Genomic DNA, 18,137 nt, shown 5'->3' with positions numbered 1-18,137 from the left:
ACTGTTGAAAACTTAATTACATCCCCAGGTACATGTCCAGCCCTAGAAAGTTCTGAATGACACATTTCTAACAATGTTTTTAAATAACTACAGGTTATTAATTACACTAAAATCTACCAACCCTTTTCCCTCTTTGTCTGGAAATCTGTGGAAGTGTTTTCCATTAGGCAACACTTTTAAGCAGAGCCAGCTGTGCAGCACTCCTGCAGGTACTGAGGAGCTGTCTGTGTGATGTGATGCCCATTTTACACCCCAGTGCTGCCTGTGCTCTGCTGCAGGGAGGCACACATGCAGTACTGCCTGGGGAACACACACAGGGCAAGGCTGCAAACATCCCAGTGCTTCCCCTCTGCAGCAGCTCTCTCTCCCTTATCTGAAGGGCCACAAGAGCCACTGTGACTGCATGGCCACGGAGCCACTGGGCTGGTGAACTCTCTCACACACAGGCAGGGCCAGGGCAGGGCCAAGGAAGAGCCTGGAGCAAATGTCAGAGGCACAGCCTGTCCTGCAGGAGCCCCCCTTGCCTCCATGGCCCCGAAGATCTGGGCAGTGTCTCTGCTGTCAGCCCTGTGCTCCAGCAGGCTGTGACTGAGTGATCTCACCTTGGCCTCGCCTCTCTCCCATCTAGAAGCCTCTGTCCTGGTGGCAGCAGCTCTGAGAGGCTACAGCCACCGGCCCAGGCCCAGCCCACGAGTGTCACCAGCTCCAGGCACAGAGGGGCTGAGTCTCCATTCCCCTAGCTGGGGAATCACTGATCACTTCTTTCCACAGTTTATCCACATGGGAAGTATTTTTAGGAGCTATACAGTCCACATTTAATCACAATAATTAAGGAGATGCTCAATTGGGTTTGCAAGCTTCTAAAACAGAAAGGTTGCAGATTGCATCTGTTTTCCATCTAGAATTCGGGACAGTCAACCCCAGAAGCCAGTGTGACAGAGTAAAGCTATTTGGAGGTGTCTGTCCTTCATCAGACTGGCTGTGGCAAAAAGAAACTGTCCAAAAATACAGTGCAACAGTTTTTCTTACTGTCAAAATCCTGGGCAGGGTGATAAAACCTGGGGAGGGCAGGAAGGCCTTGAGGCACAGAGGGAATGGAGCAGTGCAGGACCTTGCAGGGCAGGGGAAGAGAGAGCCAGGAGCAATGTGGGCAGTGTGGCCAGGTGACAGTGACAAGGGACAGCACAGGCAGGACCTGAGTCCAAGCAAGGTGGTTTTGCTCTGTGAAATACCTGCCTGCCCAGGGGCACGGGAGTTCAGGGGTAGCCCAGAATATCCCACAGCAGCTCCATGCAGGGAACAGCCTCACATGGCCAAGAATGGCAAATAAAGAACCTGCTGGCCTCTGCTGGCACCAGCACCACACAAACAGTGACCCCACAGCCTGGCTGTCAGGCCCAGCCTCATGTGGCAGCTCTGCCACCCCAAATCTGTGCACAAGGGCATGCGTGGATGCCAAACCCCAGGCAGAGCAGGAATGATGAGCCCATTGCTCCCAACAGGGGTCTTGGTATTCTCCCCTCCACACTCAGGGGACACTAAGGCACAGAGCCTGTGACATGATGGGTGCTCCCAGGGTTTGGCACAGAAACAAAGAGGGGCTATTTCTTCAGGGCAATGCCCCTCTTTGGCCTCCATCCTCATGGCTTGTCAGGACACCTCTCAGTGCACCCAGCACCTTCCCCGGGTGGGCTCATGGGCACAGAGCCCTCAGCCAGCAGTGGCAGAGCATTGGAGGGCTGTGAGCAGCACCAGACACCTTGTGCTTCACACACTCTCCTCCTCAGCACAGATGGGGACACGGAGTGACACGCAATAAAAAATAAAAACCCTTCCCAGGGAGATGCAAAAATAATACTATGTACATTCCAGCTTCCCAAACAACAATCGCCTGAGAAGCCAGCACTGTGGGAAAGTCTCAGTTCGCTTTTCCTGGGCATTATAAATAGAATCAGGGCTTCAAGCAGGGCTGGAAATGCGAAGGAAGGGGGAAAAGGCCATTTAATGGGCTCTGTTTGAACTTGGGCCCTGGCTGATGTCCAGCTTTCTGCAGAACATCTGGTCCTTTCCTGCCGAGCAAGGGGCAGTGCCGCTGCACTGGGAAGCGGGAAGCACCAGCCCAGGGATGCTTGTCAGAACCCAGAGCCCCTGAGCCCACTGGGGCACGGCACCTCAGGCTCTCCTCATGGTCTGCTTCTCCCCAGGGTCCCAGTTTTCCCCTCAGCTCCCCGCTCTCTTCAGGCTCCTGTTTATCTCCTGGGTCCCAGTGCTCCCCATGGGTTCCCAGTCCTCTGCTCAGGCTCCCTGTTCTTCTGGGGCTCCTGGTTCTCCCCCAACACCCCTGTGGGGCAGGTCTCAGGGAGTGACAAGGCCCAGGCAGGAACAGGGGCAGAGGTGGTGGGAGGAGAGTTTGGGGAACAGGGCTGAGGAATGGGTAACGGAGCTGCATGTGTCACTCAGGAGCTGCCTCTGCCGTGCCCAGGTGTGGGACTCTGCAGGACTCCAACCCTGGGGGCTGGGCTGGCAGCCACAGGGACTCCAGAGCTTCTCTTCCAGAGGGCTGCTCAGTCCCTGACCCCACGCGAAGGCTCAGCACCCCCCAAGTTCTCTTGCAGGACTGAAGCCCACAAGTTCTTCCATCTGCCTGGTTCTCCAGGAGCCTCATCTTTGGCTGTGTGACTGCTTTTCTCTCATGGATACATTGCTCACCAAAAGTACCTGCAGAATCCTATCATGGGCAGCTCCACATTCTGTTTTCCATGTGTTCAATCTTTACACTGGCTCCTATTACCTAAATTATGGCTGGCTCCTGCTTACCTGTTGTATTCCAGGCCACATTTTATGCACCAGCAACATACTTTTAAGCAGGATATAGAATCATCACGTCAGGAGATGGGTTGGGTTGGAAGGGACCTTAAATCCCATCTAGTTAGAACCCCTCTGCATGGGCAGGGACACCTTCCACTATCACAGGTTGCTCCAAGCTCTGCCCAACCTGGCCTTGGATTCTTCAACAGATGGGGCAGCTACAGCTTCTCTGGGCAACCTGGGTGCCAGGCCCTCCCCACCCTCACAGGGAGGAATCTCTTCCCAATCTCTTACCTCGGCACCAGTAGCTTCTTCTACGTGGTTCCACTGCCCATTCCTCAGCCCTGTTCCCCAACCTCTCCTCCCACCACCTCTGCCCCTGTTCCTGTCTGGGTCTTGTCACTACCTGAGACCTGCCCCACAGGGGTGTTGGGGGAGAACCAGGAGCCTCAGAACGGGGAGCCTGAGGGGAGGACTGGGAACCCATGGGGAGCACTGGGACCCAGGAGATAAACGGGAGCCTGAGGAGAGCGGGGAGCTGAGGGGAAAACTGGGACCCTGGGGAGAAGGAGACCATGAGGAGAGCCTGGAGCCCGAGGGAAGAACTGAGACCCTGGGGAGAACCAGCACACGAGGAGATCTGGGAGCCTGAGGGGAGAATCGGGGCCCTGGGGAGAACCAGACCATGAGGAGATCCGGGAGCCTGAGGGGAGAGCCGGGGCTCTGTGGATGACCAGGAGGAGCCGGAGGGCAGAGCCGGGGCCCTGTGGATGACTCACAGGAGTCTGAGGGCAGATCCAGGGCCCTGTGGATGACCAGGAGGAGCCTGGGCAGAGCCGGCGCCCTGTGGGTGACCAGGAGGAGTCTGAGGGCAGAGTCGTGGCCCTGTGGATGACCAGGAGGGCAGAGCCGGGGCCCTGTGGGTGACCAGGAGGAGCCGGAGGGCAGAGCCAAGGGTCCTCTGGGTGACTCCTCTGGGTGACCAGGAGGGCAGAGCCGGCGTTCTCGGGCACGCCCCCCCTCAGCCCCTTCAGGGACGCAGCAGGCGCGCGCGCCCGCGCGGGGCGGTGGCGTCACGGGCGCGGGGCGGTGCGAGGCGGGGGCGCGGCCGGGCGCGCGCCTTTGTTTGGGGCGGCAGTTCCCAGGCTGCCCGCGCGCCGCGGGGCGGGGCCGGGGGCGGGGCCGGGGGCGCGCGGCGCGGGGGGCGTGTCGGCGCGCGGGCCCGCGGGGTCAGTCGGAGCGCGGCGCCGAGCGGAGCGGAGCGGAGCAGGAGGGGACAGCCGGGTCACAGTCGGGCACCAGCGCCAGCAGCGCCGACAGCCACCGTAGCCGCACCGGAGCGAGCGCACGATGATAAACACCCAGGACAGGTGTGCAGCGCGCTCCCCGCCCTCCCTCGCTCCTCAGCGCGGCGGCGGCGGGCGGGCCTGGGGCGCGAGCGGGCGCTGAGGCGGCGGGGAGGCCGCGGGACGTGGGGAGGCCGCTCCGCCTTTCCCCGTTTAAAATCCCCATCGAGGCGTTGCTTCCCCCTGGAGGAACCCCCCGGGGTGGGTCTGGGCTCGCCAGGGCCTGAGCACCCCTCGCTGAGCAGCCCTGGCCGCGGCGGGGTCGGAGCGCTCCCTCCCCGCGCCCCCCGCACCTCTCTCTGCCTGGAGAAAGGTGCTTTTCCAGGCAGGTTGGGTGTCAGCAGGCACGAACTTGCAGGATCGGTGTGTTTTCCTCAGCTGACCGATTTATGTTGTGTGTGTGTTCCTTGTTTGGAGTCCCCAGAGTGTCATTTCCTGCGCCTCTGTCGCCGATAAGAGCCCAGAGGATGCGTATGGGGCAGCCTCGGTTCTTGCCCGTTGCCTGTGTGGGAGTTGCTTGAGCTGTGCTGTATTCATCAGATGGTTATTTACAATTTACTCCTCAAATCGGGCTCCTGGATATGTGTCCAGCAAAATAATAATAATGTAATAGTAATTGTTCCTATTATTGTTGTTATTAGCGTTATTATTATTATTCAGGTGCAGCTGCATCTCCAGCGCCTGTTTTAGGAAGGGGCAGAAAGGAAAGCAAACAAAACAGTCATTTCTCCAACGTCAGGAGAGCTCTCTAGATCCTTCCATCTGGTCTAAGTGTTCAGAACAAGTAAAACCCCCAAAACACAAGGAAAGGTGTCGATTTCAGCTCCTGATGTGCTGGTGGTGCTCTCAGCCTGGCTCTGTGTGCCAGGGCTGCCTAGGAGCAGTGATGATGGGGTTCTGAAGTTGTTGAGCTGCCCTTTGCACTTCCCAGGGACAGGGCACGGGCTTGGGATCGCCGGGAGCTTAGTGAGTTAAAATTACACCCGCGGGATGAGAGCTTAACATCGACTTCCAGCCCCCCTTTCGGGCAGGGCACAGGCGAGCAGCTTGTACTGAGGAGTTCCTGCACGGAAAGGCCTTGGTGATCTAAATGCATCTTAATTTCTACCAAGCTGCAGAAAAGCAGCTTCTCCAAGGAGGACAGACGTCAGAAGGGAGCACAAGCCCAACTTTTAAGCCACAAACAGACCTCAGGGAGAGTTGCCGTTTGTGCAAGGATGGATGAAGGGATCAGATGTTGTTGGGTGTTTGCATGAATTTCCTCCCAGTTAGCTGAAGCACAGCTGGAGAAAGCAAAAGCCCTTTTAATCTGTGCCCCACACGCACTCTCTTCCCTGAGGGTGCTGCTCTCAGAACCCCAATCCTTGGTGGGGGTAGTGGTGGTGTGCAGGGACCCTGATTTTGGGGGAGGGTAGTGGAGGTGTGCAGGTTTGGGCCAGGGATGTGCAGGCAGGCAGCAGCTGAAGGGGGCTGGTGTTTTGACTTCTGCGTGTGCCAGAGGAAGTGAAACCGGGAAGTGTCTTTGGCTGCCTCTCTGTCTTAATTTTTTTTTTTTTCCCACAACTCCACTTCATTATCCAGTTTCTCGATGCCTTGGCCGCAAGTTGGAAAGAGCTATCATTGTTGGCTGGAGGGTAGAGGGAGGAGGGAAGGGAATAACAAAGCTGCCAACAGCTTTCGGGGGTGGGGACGGCACAAAGTGCTTTGTCATCCTCTCACATCCTCTACTACTGAGCACACACTGGCCCATTGATAGCCCCAGGCACACCAGGGAGCACAGAACACCCTGCTTTGCTCCCAGACATCTCCTGGTGTGTTTAAACTGCTTTTTCTCCAAGAGGTGCCTGCTCTAGCTCATGGGAATGCTGGCCCAGTGCCCCCCTCTAGCAAACCTGGGGGAGGGAATATATGGAGGAAGAATATTCGTGTTTCCTGTAGAAAGATGGCTTTGATGGTTGGTGATAAGCAGAGATCCGTGGTGAATTCTGCCTTGTGCATTTGCGAGTTGTCTTTGGCACTCAGAAATGCCAACTTGTAGTAGTTTGTTTGCAGCTGGCACAGGCAAGTTACAAGGCCAGGTTGGATGGGGCTTGGAGCATCCAGGTCTAGTGGAAGGTGTCCCTGCCTGTGGCAGGGGGTGGAACTGGGTGGGCTTTAAGGTCCTTCCCAGCCCAGCCCAGTCTGATTCCCTGTTTCTAGGCATCTGAGGTGGTTCTGACAGTGCAGCTCTGTTTGGATACTTCAGCCTGTCTGCCTCGTGGACAGGGATTAGAGTGGAAAAACACTGCATTGGGAGCACTTCAAGTGAGAAGTTTCAGGGCAGACAGTGGCTGTCAGAACAGCTGCAGAATTTATCCCCTTCAGCCTCATTCCTGGCTCTGTGCTCACAAACCCCCCCTCCCTGTGTTGTTTTGGTGGTGCTTCCATAGCTTTGTGCTGGTGTGTTTCAGAATGGGAGCACTGGAGAAGGACTGTTTTCCCTGCATGCCTTTTCCAGGCTGTGCTAAAGGAACATTGCTGGGCCTCAGCACAGAGCTTTTGTAGTGCTGAGAGAGGAACCAAGGCTTCAGAAGTAAAATAATTTGCTTTGATGAGCTTCCTAAAAATCAGAGCAGGTATTAAAGGCTGTGTCCAAAGCAATTCTGGAGGACCGTGTGTAGAACTTCCAAACAAACTTGGAAACTGCAAAGGAAATGTGTTTTCTTGCTGTTCAAAGTAGTTCCTGGGGTGAACAAGTAATTTTTAGGGTGGGGTGGAGGAAGCTTGCATGGTGCTTCATGTGTGTGTGAAAATACTGCCACGGACATTGTGGACGGTATTGAAGAACCAACCCTTTCATTTCTCCTGGGTTTGAAAATGTGAAACTTAAACCTTCTCCTCCTAGGCCCTGTTGATCTATTTGTAGATATTTGCCTCTAGAAAATGTGTGCTCATCTGGTCATGTGTTCCCAGCCATCTGCTCCTGGCAGCCTTCCAGGCCTCCCTTATTAGCATGAGGTTGCTCAGCACTCTCTGGGTTCCTGGCTCTAGCCCCTCCTCCATTCCCAACAAAATACCCTGGGCTCTGGTGCCACTGGGGCACTGGGTGCTTTCTGTGTTGACATCTGGGTGCTGTGGAGGAGCAAGGATACAAATGATGTAGGGGTTTGAGAAGCTGGAGCCTCCAAAACATGATCCCTGCTAATGTAACAGGGTGTTCTCTCTCTTTTTCTTGCAGTAGTATTTTACCTTTGAGTAACTGTCCCCAGCTGCAGTGCTGCAGGCACATCGTTCCAGGGCCTCTGTGGTGCTCCTGATGCCCCTCACCCACTGTCGAAGATCCCCGGTGGGCGAGGGGGTGGCAGGGATCCTTCTCTTTCAGCTCTGATATATAAGGTGAGATACATTTCACATCTAAACATTCACCTGTACCTGTGTTACAGCTCTGTTCAGTTCCTTTCACAGTCTGGTGGGAATAAATGCAAAGAACTCTGAGATAATAAGTGGGAGAACAGGTAATTTTTCAGGGACTGAGCTGCAGACAGGTCTCTGCTGCTTAAATATCACCTGTTTATTAAGAAATGAGAGACCATTGTGCAGCAGATCATTCACTGGCCTGTCCCCAGGGGCCTGCTGCAGCTATTGTACGTGGAGCCTGCATTATCAAAACGTGAAAGGGCTTCTGAAATGCCTGGCAGAGAAAGGAAGTGAGAAGCAGAAAGGTGAAATGCAGCAAGGGAGGGGTTGATAAGCTCCTTCCTGCACCCTGGTCTGGAGGGTGAAGCTCTCAGGACCTGGGAGCTGCCTGAACCAAGGTGCAGATGGGAGAGGCAGCTCCCAGACAGGGCTGTTTCTAGAACATGAGCACAGGCAGGGCAAGATCAGCAAGGGTTTGTGTCTGCAGGCTTGCAGCTGCCTCATTTTGTGTTCCTCTTCATTCCATGGGACCTCTCCTTTCGAATGAGGAGACCTGATCCTTCCTGTAGAGTGATCTGTGTGCCTTGGCTCAGATCTGTCTCCTTTCTGGGACAAGGGCTGCTTTTCCTTTTAGATGAGGCAGACTGAATTTATGCTGACCCTGCAGATTTGGCTGTTGAGCCAGGGGTGTTGTCATAGGTGTTAGACCTGATTGTTAATTAACCCGTGGGCGACACACAGACATCACCTGATGAAAAGATACAGACCCTTTTGGGCCTGTATCAGCTCCCAAAGACTCCCTTGGGAGTTCCTGAGAGAATCACAACCTCGTGGTTGCTTTCAGAGTTTCTTTTGGTGAGTTTTCAGCACTTTCCTCACCTGCTTCCCTTGCAAAATGTCAACCTCTGAGCCTCCAGTGAGAAGGTCCCATCAGATTCATGCTCAAGGTGAATTGTCACAGATGTTTGGGGGTACAAAGTCCAGAGAAGCAGCACAATGGGCTTCCTGTCACAGAAGGAAGATACAAAACCAGCTTCAGGTGGGCTCAGGAGAAGTAATGAATCCCCTCTGGGTGGGAAATGAGACCCTGCAGCCTGAACTCCTGCCAGCCAGCTTTGCCAAGCCTTGTGTGTGCACCAGGCAAGGCCCAGAGGCAGAAAATGGGCACAGCATGGAGGAGGAAGGTGGAAGGAATCATGATTTGGAGACTTTGGAGTTTTTGATTCCAGTACAGCCCCAAACTTGCACAGATTTTGGCAGTGGTGTGTAGGCAGGGAGGATGTCATCCAGATAGCTGCATCCCAGAAATATGGATGGAATTCCTCCTGGATTTATTGCTTGACAAAGCTACCAGAATCTGTAAGAAAATCAGCCCCTTCTGTAGCAAAGACTCATGGAATAGTTTGGGTTGGAAAAACCCTCTAAGGTCATTGAGTCCAGCTGTTCCATCAGCACTGCCCATGTTCACCACTAATCCATATCCCCAAGTGCCAAATCCACAGAGCTTTTAAACCCCTCCAGGGATGGTGACTCCACTTCTCTGGGCAGCCTCTGCCAGGGCTGGACAGACCTTTCAGTGAAAACATTAATACCCAACCTGCTCTGGCTTGGAAATGGTTGAGATGATTTCCTCTCATGCCATCCCTTGTTCCCTGGGAGCAGAGCACAACTCCCACCTGGCTGCCCTCTCCTGTCAAGGAGCTGTAGAGAGCAAGAAGGGCCCCCATGAACCTTCTTTTCTCCAGGCTGAGCCCCCCAGCTGCTCCTCATCAGATTTGTGCTGCAGCCCCTTCCCCAGCTCTGTTCTCTTCTCTGGGCATGCTCCAGCCCCTCAATGTCTGTCCTGGCATGAGAGGCCCAGAACTGACTCCAGGATTTGAGGTGTGTCACACCTTGGAGTGGTGGCCGGGTTCTGTCTGTCCCCTCGGTCACCTGCTCAGTCTGGCAGTGCTGTAGTTACAGCAGCTGAGCTTTCCAGCCAGCAGCCACCAGCATGACCTGCAAAGGCATCTGGATCTGAAAGTTTAAGTCCTTTTTCCAGCTGTATCAGCTGTTCCAGTCCAAGGGATGACCTTTCTGAACACACCTGCCTCTGCCAGCAGCACTTGGATACACCACTGCCATAAATTGGGGCTCCCTGTAAGTGCTGGAATTTTTGTGTTAAGAGACTTTGAGCTCAGCCCTCCATCCAGGGAGCTTTGCTGGAGCTGGGAATGCCACAGTGACTGGTGTGGGTGCTGCAGAGCTGAGATGTGCCCTGGCTGGCAGAGCTGGCAGGAGGCTGCAGGTGTAGCACATGGCAGCAGTGGGTGCTTCCACAGCTTTCTCCAGCCACTTGGCCAGGGTGGATTGTAACATCCTTCCTTCTGACCCTGCCAACACACCAGGGCTTCCCCCCATCCTCACTGGGACATCTGAGGAGCAGAGCAGGGCTGGGAAGTCTTGTGCTCAGTGAATTGGAGCCAAGTGGAAGTAGTCCTTGCAGCTCTGCACTGCTGAAATGGAGCTGCAGGGCTGGGGAGCCAGGGTTTGGGCAGCTGGGTAAAATCCACTCTGGTGGCAGGGGGTTTTATCCACAGGAACATGGCAGGGGGATTTTGTGTGGGGATTTTTCCAGGGTGAACTAAAACCGAGTGCTTGTTGTGTAAACAGGATTTTGCTTTGAGCAGCTTCCAAAGAATTTTGGGCTGTTGTTGCTGCTTCACAGGAGCAGCCCACAGAGCTTTTCTCTTCCCCAGCATCTCTGTTTGGATGCCTAGAAATAAAGTGTCAGCTGGCCCAGCCAGGCTGTGTAAACCTAATTCCCACTGAACCAGGGGAACTGGTTCTGCTAATCCCTGTGGTCGTGCTGCCTTTGGCTGCTGGGCTGTCACAGGGGGTTCAGTGGAACAATCTCACTGCACATAATTTCTGGTGACAAGGAAGTTCTGAACCAAAGGGCTCAGAATGCTTTTCCCTTCACAATGGCAGTGCCAGTCTTCCCACTCAAAGGCACACCTCCCATGTGTCAATCCCAGCCTGCTTTCCTTATCTTCCTCACCCAGTTTTAGTTTTGTGAGCATGGGAAGAGCATGATCTGTGAGCTTTTCTGGAGAGAAGGATGCTTTCTGGAACAGAGACACTTTCTGCACTGAAACAAGACCTGTACAGGGTCCTGTAAAGTCACTGCTGGAGGATATACATATAAGCCCCTTGGATTTTTCTTAAGAGCTTCTGTATTCAGCCCTGCCTCTCTCTGCTGGCTCCATCACAGCCACAACTTGACCTCACTGGAGCAGCTCTCAGTGCGTTTCTTGGTGCACTCAGCCACTCAGACTTCCTTCAAACTCAATGAATAAACTTGTTTCCTACAGGATATTTATTCTGGTGAAGTGTAAACTTGTTTTTCAGCTCAGCTTTGTGAGCTTTCAATGAAAGGCAACTTCCTCTGCTCAGCTTTCAGAGGCCAAGCAGCTCCCAGTTTGCACATGGTATGACTTTGTCACCAGTGTGAATGTCCTCAGAGGCTTCTGTGTCATACAGTAGTCAAACCAGGGGGCAGCTATTTTAAGACAGGAGGTAATAGGAATTAAAGCACTGGGACAGTGGCTTGAGGAGCCTGTAAGGGCTTGTAAGGAGCTGCTGAATTAATCACCCTGTTAAAATAAAATATCTGGACGCTGGACAGCGCTCACCCAATGACCCAGAGGAGGGAACCACTGCCCACCCACCTGCTGAGGACAGAGGGACACATGGCCCTCCAGGTGCTCTCATGACTTTGGGTATCTGCTTTGTCTGCCCTTCAGAGCTGCCCAGGTGCCTGTGAATGTGAGGGACAGGGACACACGAGCTGTCACCAAGCACAGGGGACAGTTCAGCTCCACTGCAGTAACAGCATTAACTCAGGGCTCTGCTTCTTTCACTGGGGCTCTTTGCACTGAAACATGGAAATCATTACTGGGCAAGCCAAGTGCCTGCAGGAATTGTCTGAAGGAATGGGGCTTTAACCACTGAATTGTTTTCTAGGAACTGCTGAGCTGATCCCAAGTAATCTGCATGCTTGCATCCTCATGGGGCAGGACTGGGGAAGGACATGTGCATTTGTGGTCTCTGGAGAAGACCTCCTCACAAGCTTCAGATCTGCTCTGGAATTTCCCTATGTTCTGTGTTTTCCTCCTTTACACCAGGAGGCAAACCATAAAATCTGGGAAAGCAATTTGTGGTCACTCCTGGAACAGAAAGGCTGTGTTGGGGATGGGGGAGGCACCCAACCTGGCTGGGCTGTGGTAGCAGAAGCTCTGTGTCTGGTGTTGGGTCCAGTTGTGTTCTTGGAAGGGCAGTTCCTGAAGCACCACCAGATGTGGCTGGAGCCTGCAGTGAGGGAGTGGAGTCTTCTACTCAGAAATTTAATATCATGTCAATATGTAAAACTACATTCCTTAACAGGAAAACATGGCTAGAAATCACTCTGAGGGCTGAGAACTGTGTGATGTGTCCCTGAGCCAGCAAAAGGAGAAGGGAAAAGCATAATCCTCTTCTCAGGAAAACCCTAAGACTATTCCTTTGCATTTGCTTTCTCCAGTTGTCTTCTGGCTGTTCAGGACTTTACATTTTTCATTTTTCCCAGGATGAGAAGATCACTGTTAGCCAAGATGTCCCAGTGCATGAAGGGAAGCCTCACATTGTCCACTTCCAGTACAAGGTCACAGAGGTGAAGACCTCCTCCTGGGATGCAGTGCTCTCAAACCAGAGCCTCTTTGTGGAAATCCCTGATGGATTATTAGCTGATGGAAGCAAAGAAGGGTAAGTTCTGGATCCCAGAGGTGTAGCCATGGCTCCTGGAGGGCAGGACTTGGGTTACATAAATGATTGTGGATGGACACCTCATCCCTGGAAGTGTTCCAGGCCAAGCTGAATGGAGCCTGGAGCAACATGGTCTAGTGGAAAGTGTCCCTGCCCATGGCAGGAATTGGAACAAGATGCTTAAAGGTCCCTTCCAAACCAAACCATCCTGGGATTCCATGCTGTGTGAGGGGAAAATGGGCTGTGCAATAGCAGCTCTGATTGTGGTTTGTGCACATTTCTGCTCCCTGGTCTGTGGAGTCCTCCATAGGAATATTTTCCCCCCAGTGATATTCCAGATGAGTTACATTTTTTGAGTCCCAAGCCCAGTGAAAAACAAGCAATAAATGAGCAGAGTGAATCTTTGTATACTTTGGTATAGAAAGCCAATAAGATTTACTCTGATATTTTGTTATTTTTTAATTTTATTTTTCTGCTGGCCACTTGGCAAGCCTACCTTGGCAATTCTCCTCTCTTTCAGGGAACTAAAAACCCCTCCATCCTATTGATGCTCTCCTCCTCAGTAGGTGGATCTGCTCTTGGAGCGCTGGTGCCGGGCTCTGCCAGGAGCTCTGATTTTTCTCTTGGCAGAATCCGGTCATGTTTTGTCCAGACAGCTCTGCTATGGGAAGTTTGTGTAAATGCAGCTTCCAGAGCAGCTCCTTCCTGCCAAGTGCTGTGCCAGAGGTCTCTGCTGCAGTGTAGATGTGGCTTTGCTGGATTCCTCAGCTCCTCCTAAATCTCCAAGCAGGCTTCATCCCTCAGTGACACGAGCTAATCAAGGAAAAACCTATGGCTGGGCACCTTCAGGAAGTGGCAGTGTTGTTGCTGTCTCACACTTGTCTCATTTGACTCTGAGTCCAGATAAATGTTTGTGTAGTTTCTCCAGTTGGCCCGTAAATCTCTGGGCTCTCCCTGGAATGGGTCCTTCTGGGAGGGGATTTATTTGCCAGTGTCATTGTGACTTAAAGCGCAATTTTGTCAGGTTATTTTTAGCTGGGTGAAACAGCCGAGGAGAGGCCAGAAGCCATAATTAAAGTAGTTCATTAACATATTAACAGAAGCCTTGCAAATTTAATCTCCTGCTCTGCACTGACAGCTGGTTACTGAGATGTGGAGTGAAGGCCTGTTTGTCACTGCTCTGGCAGTGCCAGCGGTTCCAAGTGACAGCAGTTGATCAGTGAGCCACCCTGGAGGCTCCAGAGGGGTTCCTGCAGCACTGCTTCCATCAGGAGGTGGCAGAAATAATCCAGCTGGAAAGGCAGGAAGCGAGGATTCAGGGGGCAGCAGCTGTGCCATCCAGCTCAGGAAATGGCTTTGCCTGTGCATGTGTTCTCTAGGGATGGTTTGTTCTCCTTTTCTGCCTGCCATGAGCTCGGTTCTGGGCTGTTTTCCTTCCCAAAAAGCACAGAACTCCCAGAGCCCCCATGTGCTTTGCCAGGGAATGCAGCCTGGCCTGGGAGCAGCTGCGATATTCCGCTTCCTGACCACGAAGGCTTCAGTCCCAAAGCACCACGGGTGGGGAGGGTGTTTGTGGCTGTGAGGACAGGAACTTATCCTGACTGGGAGCAAGGACAGCTCTTGAATCTGCAGGGCAGGAAGCCCATTGTTTCAGCACCCATTGTTCGCTGGAAGGGCGCTGTAAACAATCTTTGTGTCCGAAATCATCCAAACAGTTGATAATTTGATAATGCTCAGAGGCTTCCTCAGGACAGGACTTCCCAGAGCTGATGTCCTTTTGTCTTCTCCCTTCTTGGCAGGTTGTCAGCACTGCTGGAATTTGCTGAAGAAAAAATGAAAGTCAACTATGTCTTCATCTGCTTCAGAAAAAGCAGAGAAGATCGAGGTGAGGGCTGGTCTGTGCTCGGGTTTGCTGACATCCCACACGGTGCTGCTGAGGCTGTAAAGAAACTTGGTCATCCCAGGGCAAGACCCACGGGACCCTCCCTGTGCAGGGATTGTTATGTGCATAATTCCTACAGGAATAGTTTTGTGTGGAGGGTAAGGGTGAGGGAGTGCTGTGGTTTCTCCAGCAGATCTGCTGGATAGGGCTTGGAGCAGCCTAGTCCAGTGGAAGTTGTCCTGGCCCATGGCAGTGGGGTGGAATTCAATGAGCTTTAAGATCCTTTCCACCCCAAACCAGTCTGGGATTCCATGGGATTCCGTTCATCTGCTTTGCTGCACTGCCATTAAATACTCTGGTGCAAAATGCTGCTCCTGAATGATTTGGGGTGATTTTTTCATCCAGTGTCAGTTAATATTCCCTCTTTTGGTGAGAAGTGAAGTCTCTGTTTGGCACAAGGCTGCTGTGACATGGAAGGTGAAAGGGAGGAGTTATTAGATAGAAAACAAGCACTTAGAGCCTGTTGCCCTGAAATTCATCAGCTTTTTAAAGATCTCCTGGCACTTCTGTCCTTTCCAGGCTTACAGGTAATCCTGGCCCTAGCTTGAGATACTTATGGCTTTGGGGGCTGCATTAGGGTCTAAAGATAGACGTGCTGGGTGAGGGATTACAGCCTGGGGGGCTGGGGGATGTACCAGGCTGGGAACGTGTCACTGTAAATCCCACCAGAGTCAGGCTGTATCCTACTGAGTAATTCCAACCCCAATTCTAATTTTACTCTGCAGCCTCATGAGCTGTCCCAGCTTCTCCGAAACAAAGGGCCTTAGTAAAGCTGAGCTGAGCCCAGGAAGATGTCATCATCCCTCATTACCATGCCAAGAATAATTTCCAAATCAAGTCCTGGCTGTTATGTCACCACTAGCACCGGTTGCATAGGTGGCCCCTGCGGAGGCTGGGGACAGGGGACAGCCAATGCCAGTGGTTGTTTGTAGTTCTGGAGTGGTCCCGATCCTGTGTCCTTGTCTATGCAGCTGAAATTCAGTGCTGCCAGAAAATAGCTTCAGGAGCTCCTCTGTATTATCACTCAGTGTCCTGGAGCTGATTGCCTGAGGGTGCCATAGGGGTGGGACCAAGGTGAGTGTCACAGGTCACAGTGCAGCCATTGCTTCAGTGACATAGGCACAGTGCCACAGAGCCGTATCTGTCTGGGCTGGCCCCACTCTGAATCCCCACAGGTAACTAGAAGTGGCTTTCCTGGGGTCCCACCCGACCTGTGCAGAGCTGTCTGGAGTTTCCACTGAGCTCCAGCACCTCCTTGTGGAGACAGCAAATGTCTCTGTTGTCCCTAAGGAGATTCCTCTTTGCTGCTGTCTGTCCTCTCTTGGTGCTCAAGGGGTGCTGGGGCAGGACAAATCCTCTGGGATGGCCACCCACATCCTGGGAAAGCAGGAATGTGCAGCTGGTGCAGGCACACAACCAATGATTGCTGTTTCTCACAGGAGATAGAAGAAACATTGCAGGAGAAGCATGGACAAAGCTGCTCAGCTGCACAGCTAAAATCCCTTGACACTTAGGAGCAGCTGCAGTGAGCACAGGAGGAGACAAAACTCCCTGCTGGAGAGGGCTGTGCTTGTCTGCACAGGAAGCTGTGGATGCACTCACAGAGGGTGCCCGACACAGTTTGATATTGATGGCTCAAGAGAGAGGTAAAAAGGATTATTCCTGGTGGTAACACATCTCCTCCTCTTTGGTAGCTCCACTCCTGAAGACGTTCAGCTTCCTGGGCTTTGAGATCGTGCGGCCCGGCCACCCCGCTGTCCCGTCACGGCCCGACGTGATGTTCATGGTGTACCCCCTGGATCAGAGCTCTTCCTCCGATGAAGAATAGCTGCAGAGGGCAACTCCAGAGGGACCCTACATGCTGTGGAGGGGAGAGAGGACCACCTCCTTTCCTGAGGAGAGGGAAGCAGAGCTTCTGTTGGACTGCAAGCGCATTTCTCATTGTTAGATTGGGCTGTGTATCCCCAGAGTTGACTCTCATTGAAACATGTTGCCTAGAGAACTATCTATCACACATGTAATCATCACTAGGAAAAGGAAGATGTTTATGAACTGGCATAGGAGCTCTTCCCATGCAGCTGCATGGTGTGGGAGCCCCGGGGTCAGTACCCCCTTTGGGACTCCTCCGAACCCCACCGGTGCCTCCTGCCCGCCCAGCGTGGGCTCAGCTGGGACATGACCCCTTCATGTCCCACTCAAGACCTTACAAACAGCCTGGCTTGGTGTGGGGCACGTGCAGGAGACACTCAAGTTTATCCTTTAACACTACATTAAACCCCCCATACATCTCCACTCCAATGCTGGTTTAACTGGTCTAACCTTTTTTTTTTTCCTTTTTTTTTTGAAACTTCTTGCTCTTCCAGCTTTTGTTTTACGCAGTCTTAACCCTGTTCCATGTTCCCACTACACTATCACAGCATTCAATAAAAGGGGCATTCAGATGAACTTGACACACCTGGGGCTGCTTATTTGGGAGGAGCAGTTTCCTGACCTGCACCATGCTGGCTGGGATGGTCCAAAGAGCCAAGAAAAGCTCCTGCCTTTATCATCCACCCCAGATGGGTCTGGAGTAACCCCAAGCCCTCACCTCTGCTCCTACTCATCTTCCCACAGGGATGAGCTCAAGGCTTCAGATGCCACCAATGGCTGTATCCAAAGCAAAGGGTTGTGTGGGGGCAGTGCTGGGATATTCTCCACACCCAGGGGCTTTTCCAGGAAGGGGCAATGGTGCCAGCAGTAGGTCATGGCTCAGCCCAGCCCTGTCTCTGTCCCATGGCACTGTCCCTGAATCTGGGCTTGTTCTGTCTGGCAGGCCCCAGGGAATTGGGCTGTGCCCCAGGGCCATGCCCTCAGCTCTTCCTGGCCTGGCTCCTTGTGGGATTGTTCCTGTTGTGCCCTTGCCCTTCATGGATTATTCTACTGGGAAGCTGGACCTGCATCACTCCATATCCACCATGGTGAGTGGTTAGGGAGAGGTGGGGCTGGATATGAGTGTGTGTGAATAAATAATCATAAATTTGGGTCTCTTTTGCCCTCTTTCACCTCCATGAAACCAAGAGGGAAAGGAGCTCTGCTCCCTCCAGCAGGGCATTAGACCTCTACCAGTTTAAAATCAAAGAGGCTGTCCTCTGAAAGAGGAGCCCTTGGGAATGGGTGTTCCTGGCTGAAACTGCTGAGTGCTGCTGTTGGCTTGAGAAAGGTGCAGTTTTATCCCTTCTTGTAGCTGGAGCTGTCCCAGCTCTGGCCCGAGACTTCTGGGTGTCCCAGCACGTGCCATGGCTGGCTGCTACCCCATGGTGCCCCAGGCTGGCACATCGCAGCTGATGGGATGGGAACCACTTTGCTGCTTCTTACTGGTAAAAGTGACTGGAACATGTAGGATTCTGGTCCCAGGAGCTGGAGTGAGGCTGATCTGAGCTCGTCATTGTGCTGGAGATTGGAGGCTGTGCCACTGCATGTGCTTCTCTGACAATTTCAAATCCTCTCCCATCCTGCCTCAAGTAAAGGAGGGCAAATGTGGATTTCCAAGATCACCAAATGCCTTCCAAAACCACCTGTGAAAAATGTGGAAGGTGCCTCTGCCCTGTACCTCCTGCACCCTGAGGCCATGGTGTAGGGCAGGCCCTTGGTGCCCAGGGGTTCAGCCCTGGGGGGGTTCTGCCTCCAATTACCAGGTTTGAGCTCAGCTGCAGCACCCACCAGAGCCATGAGTGCTGGGCAGAGGTGGATCCAGGAGCCAGTGAGCACCAAGAGCCTACTCAGATGCCTGAGATGGGGGGAACCCTCTCTCCCACCCCCAAAAATAACTGGCCACACTCTTTAGGGAAAAAGGACCAGACTTGGGGGAACAGCAAGAAAAAGCC

The 18,137-nt window shown here is 53.1% G+C and overlaps 1 protein-coding gene across 1 annotated transcript; it reads left to right on the top strand.

Annotated features, from left to right (window-relative positions):
• Positions 1 to 3,999: 3,999 nt before the first annotated feature.
• OAZ2 (ornithine decarboxylase antizyme 2) lies at positions 4,000 to 16,719 on the top strand. The gene is given in 6 exon segments (XM_054641937.2): positions 4,000 to 4,178; positions 7,372 to 7,447; positions 7,449 to 7,529; positions 12,157 to 12,332; positions 14,132 to 14,217; positions 15,969 to 16,719. Coding segments are annotated over 6 exon segments (573 nt in total). The 5' UTR covers positions 4,000 to 4,158; the 3' UTR covers positions 16,103 to 16,719.
• The last annotated feature ends 1,418 nt before the right edge of the window (positions 16,720 to 18,137 follow it).

The sequence above is a fragment of the Agelaius phoeniceus genome, chromosome 13 (genome assembly GCF_051311805.1).
Source record: "Agelaius phoeniceus isolate bAgePho1 chromosome 13, bAgePho1.hap1, whole genome shotgun sequence".
Lineage (NCBI taxonomy): Eukaryota > Metazoa > Chordata > Aves > Passeriformes > Icteridae > Agelaius > Agelaius phoeniceus.
The sequence above is the reverse complement of the archived record's forward strand: the minus strand, read 5'-3'. Positions and strand labels throughout refer to the sequence as shown.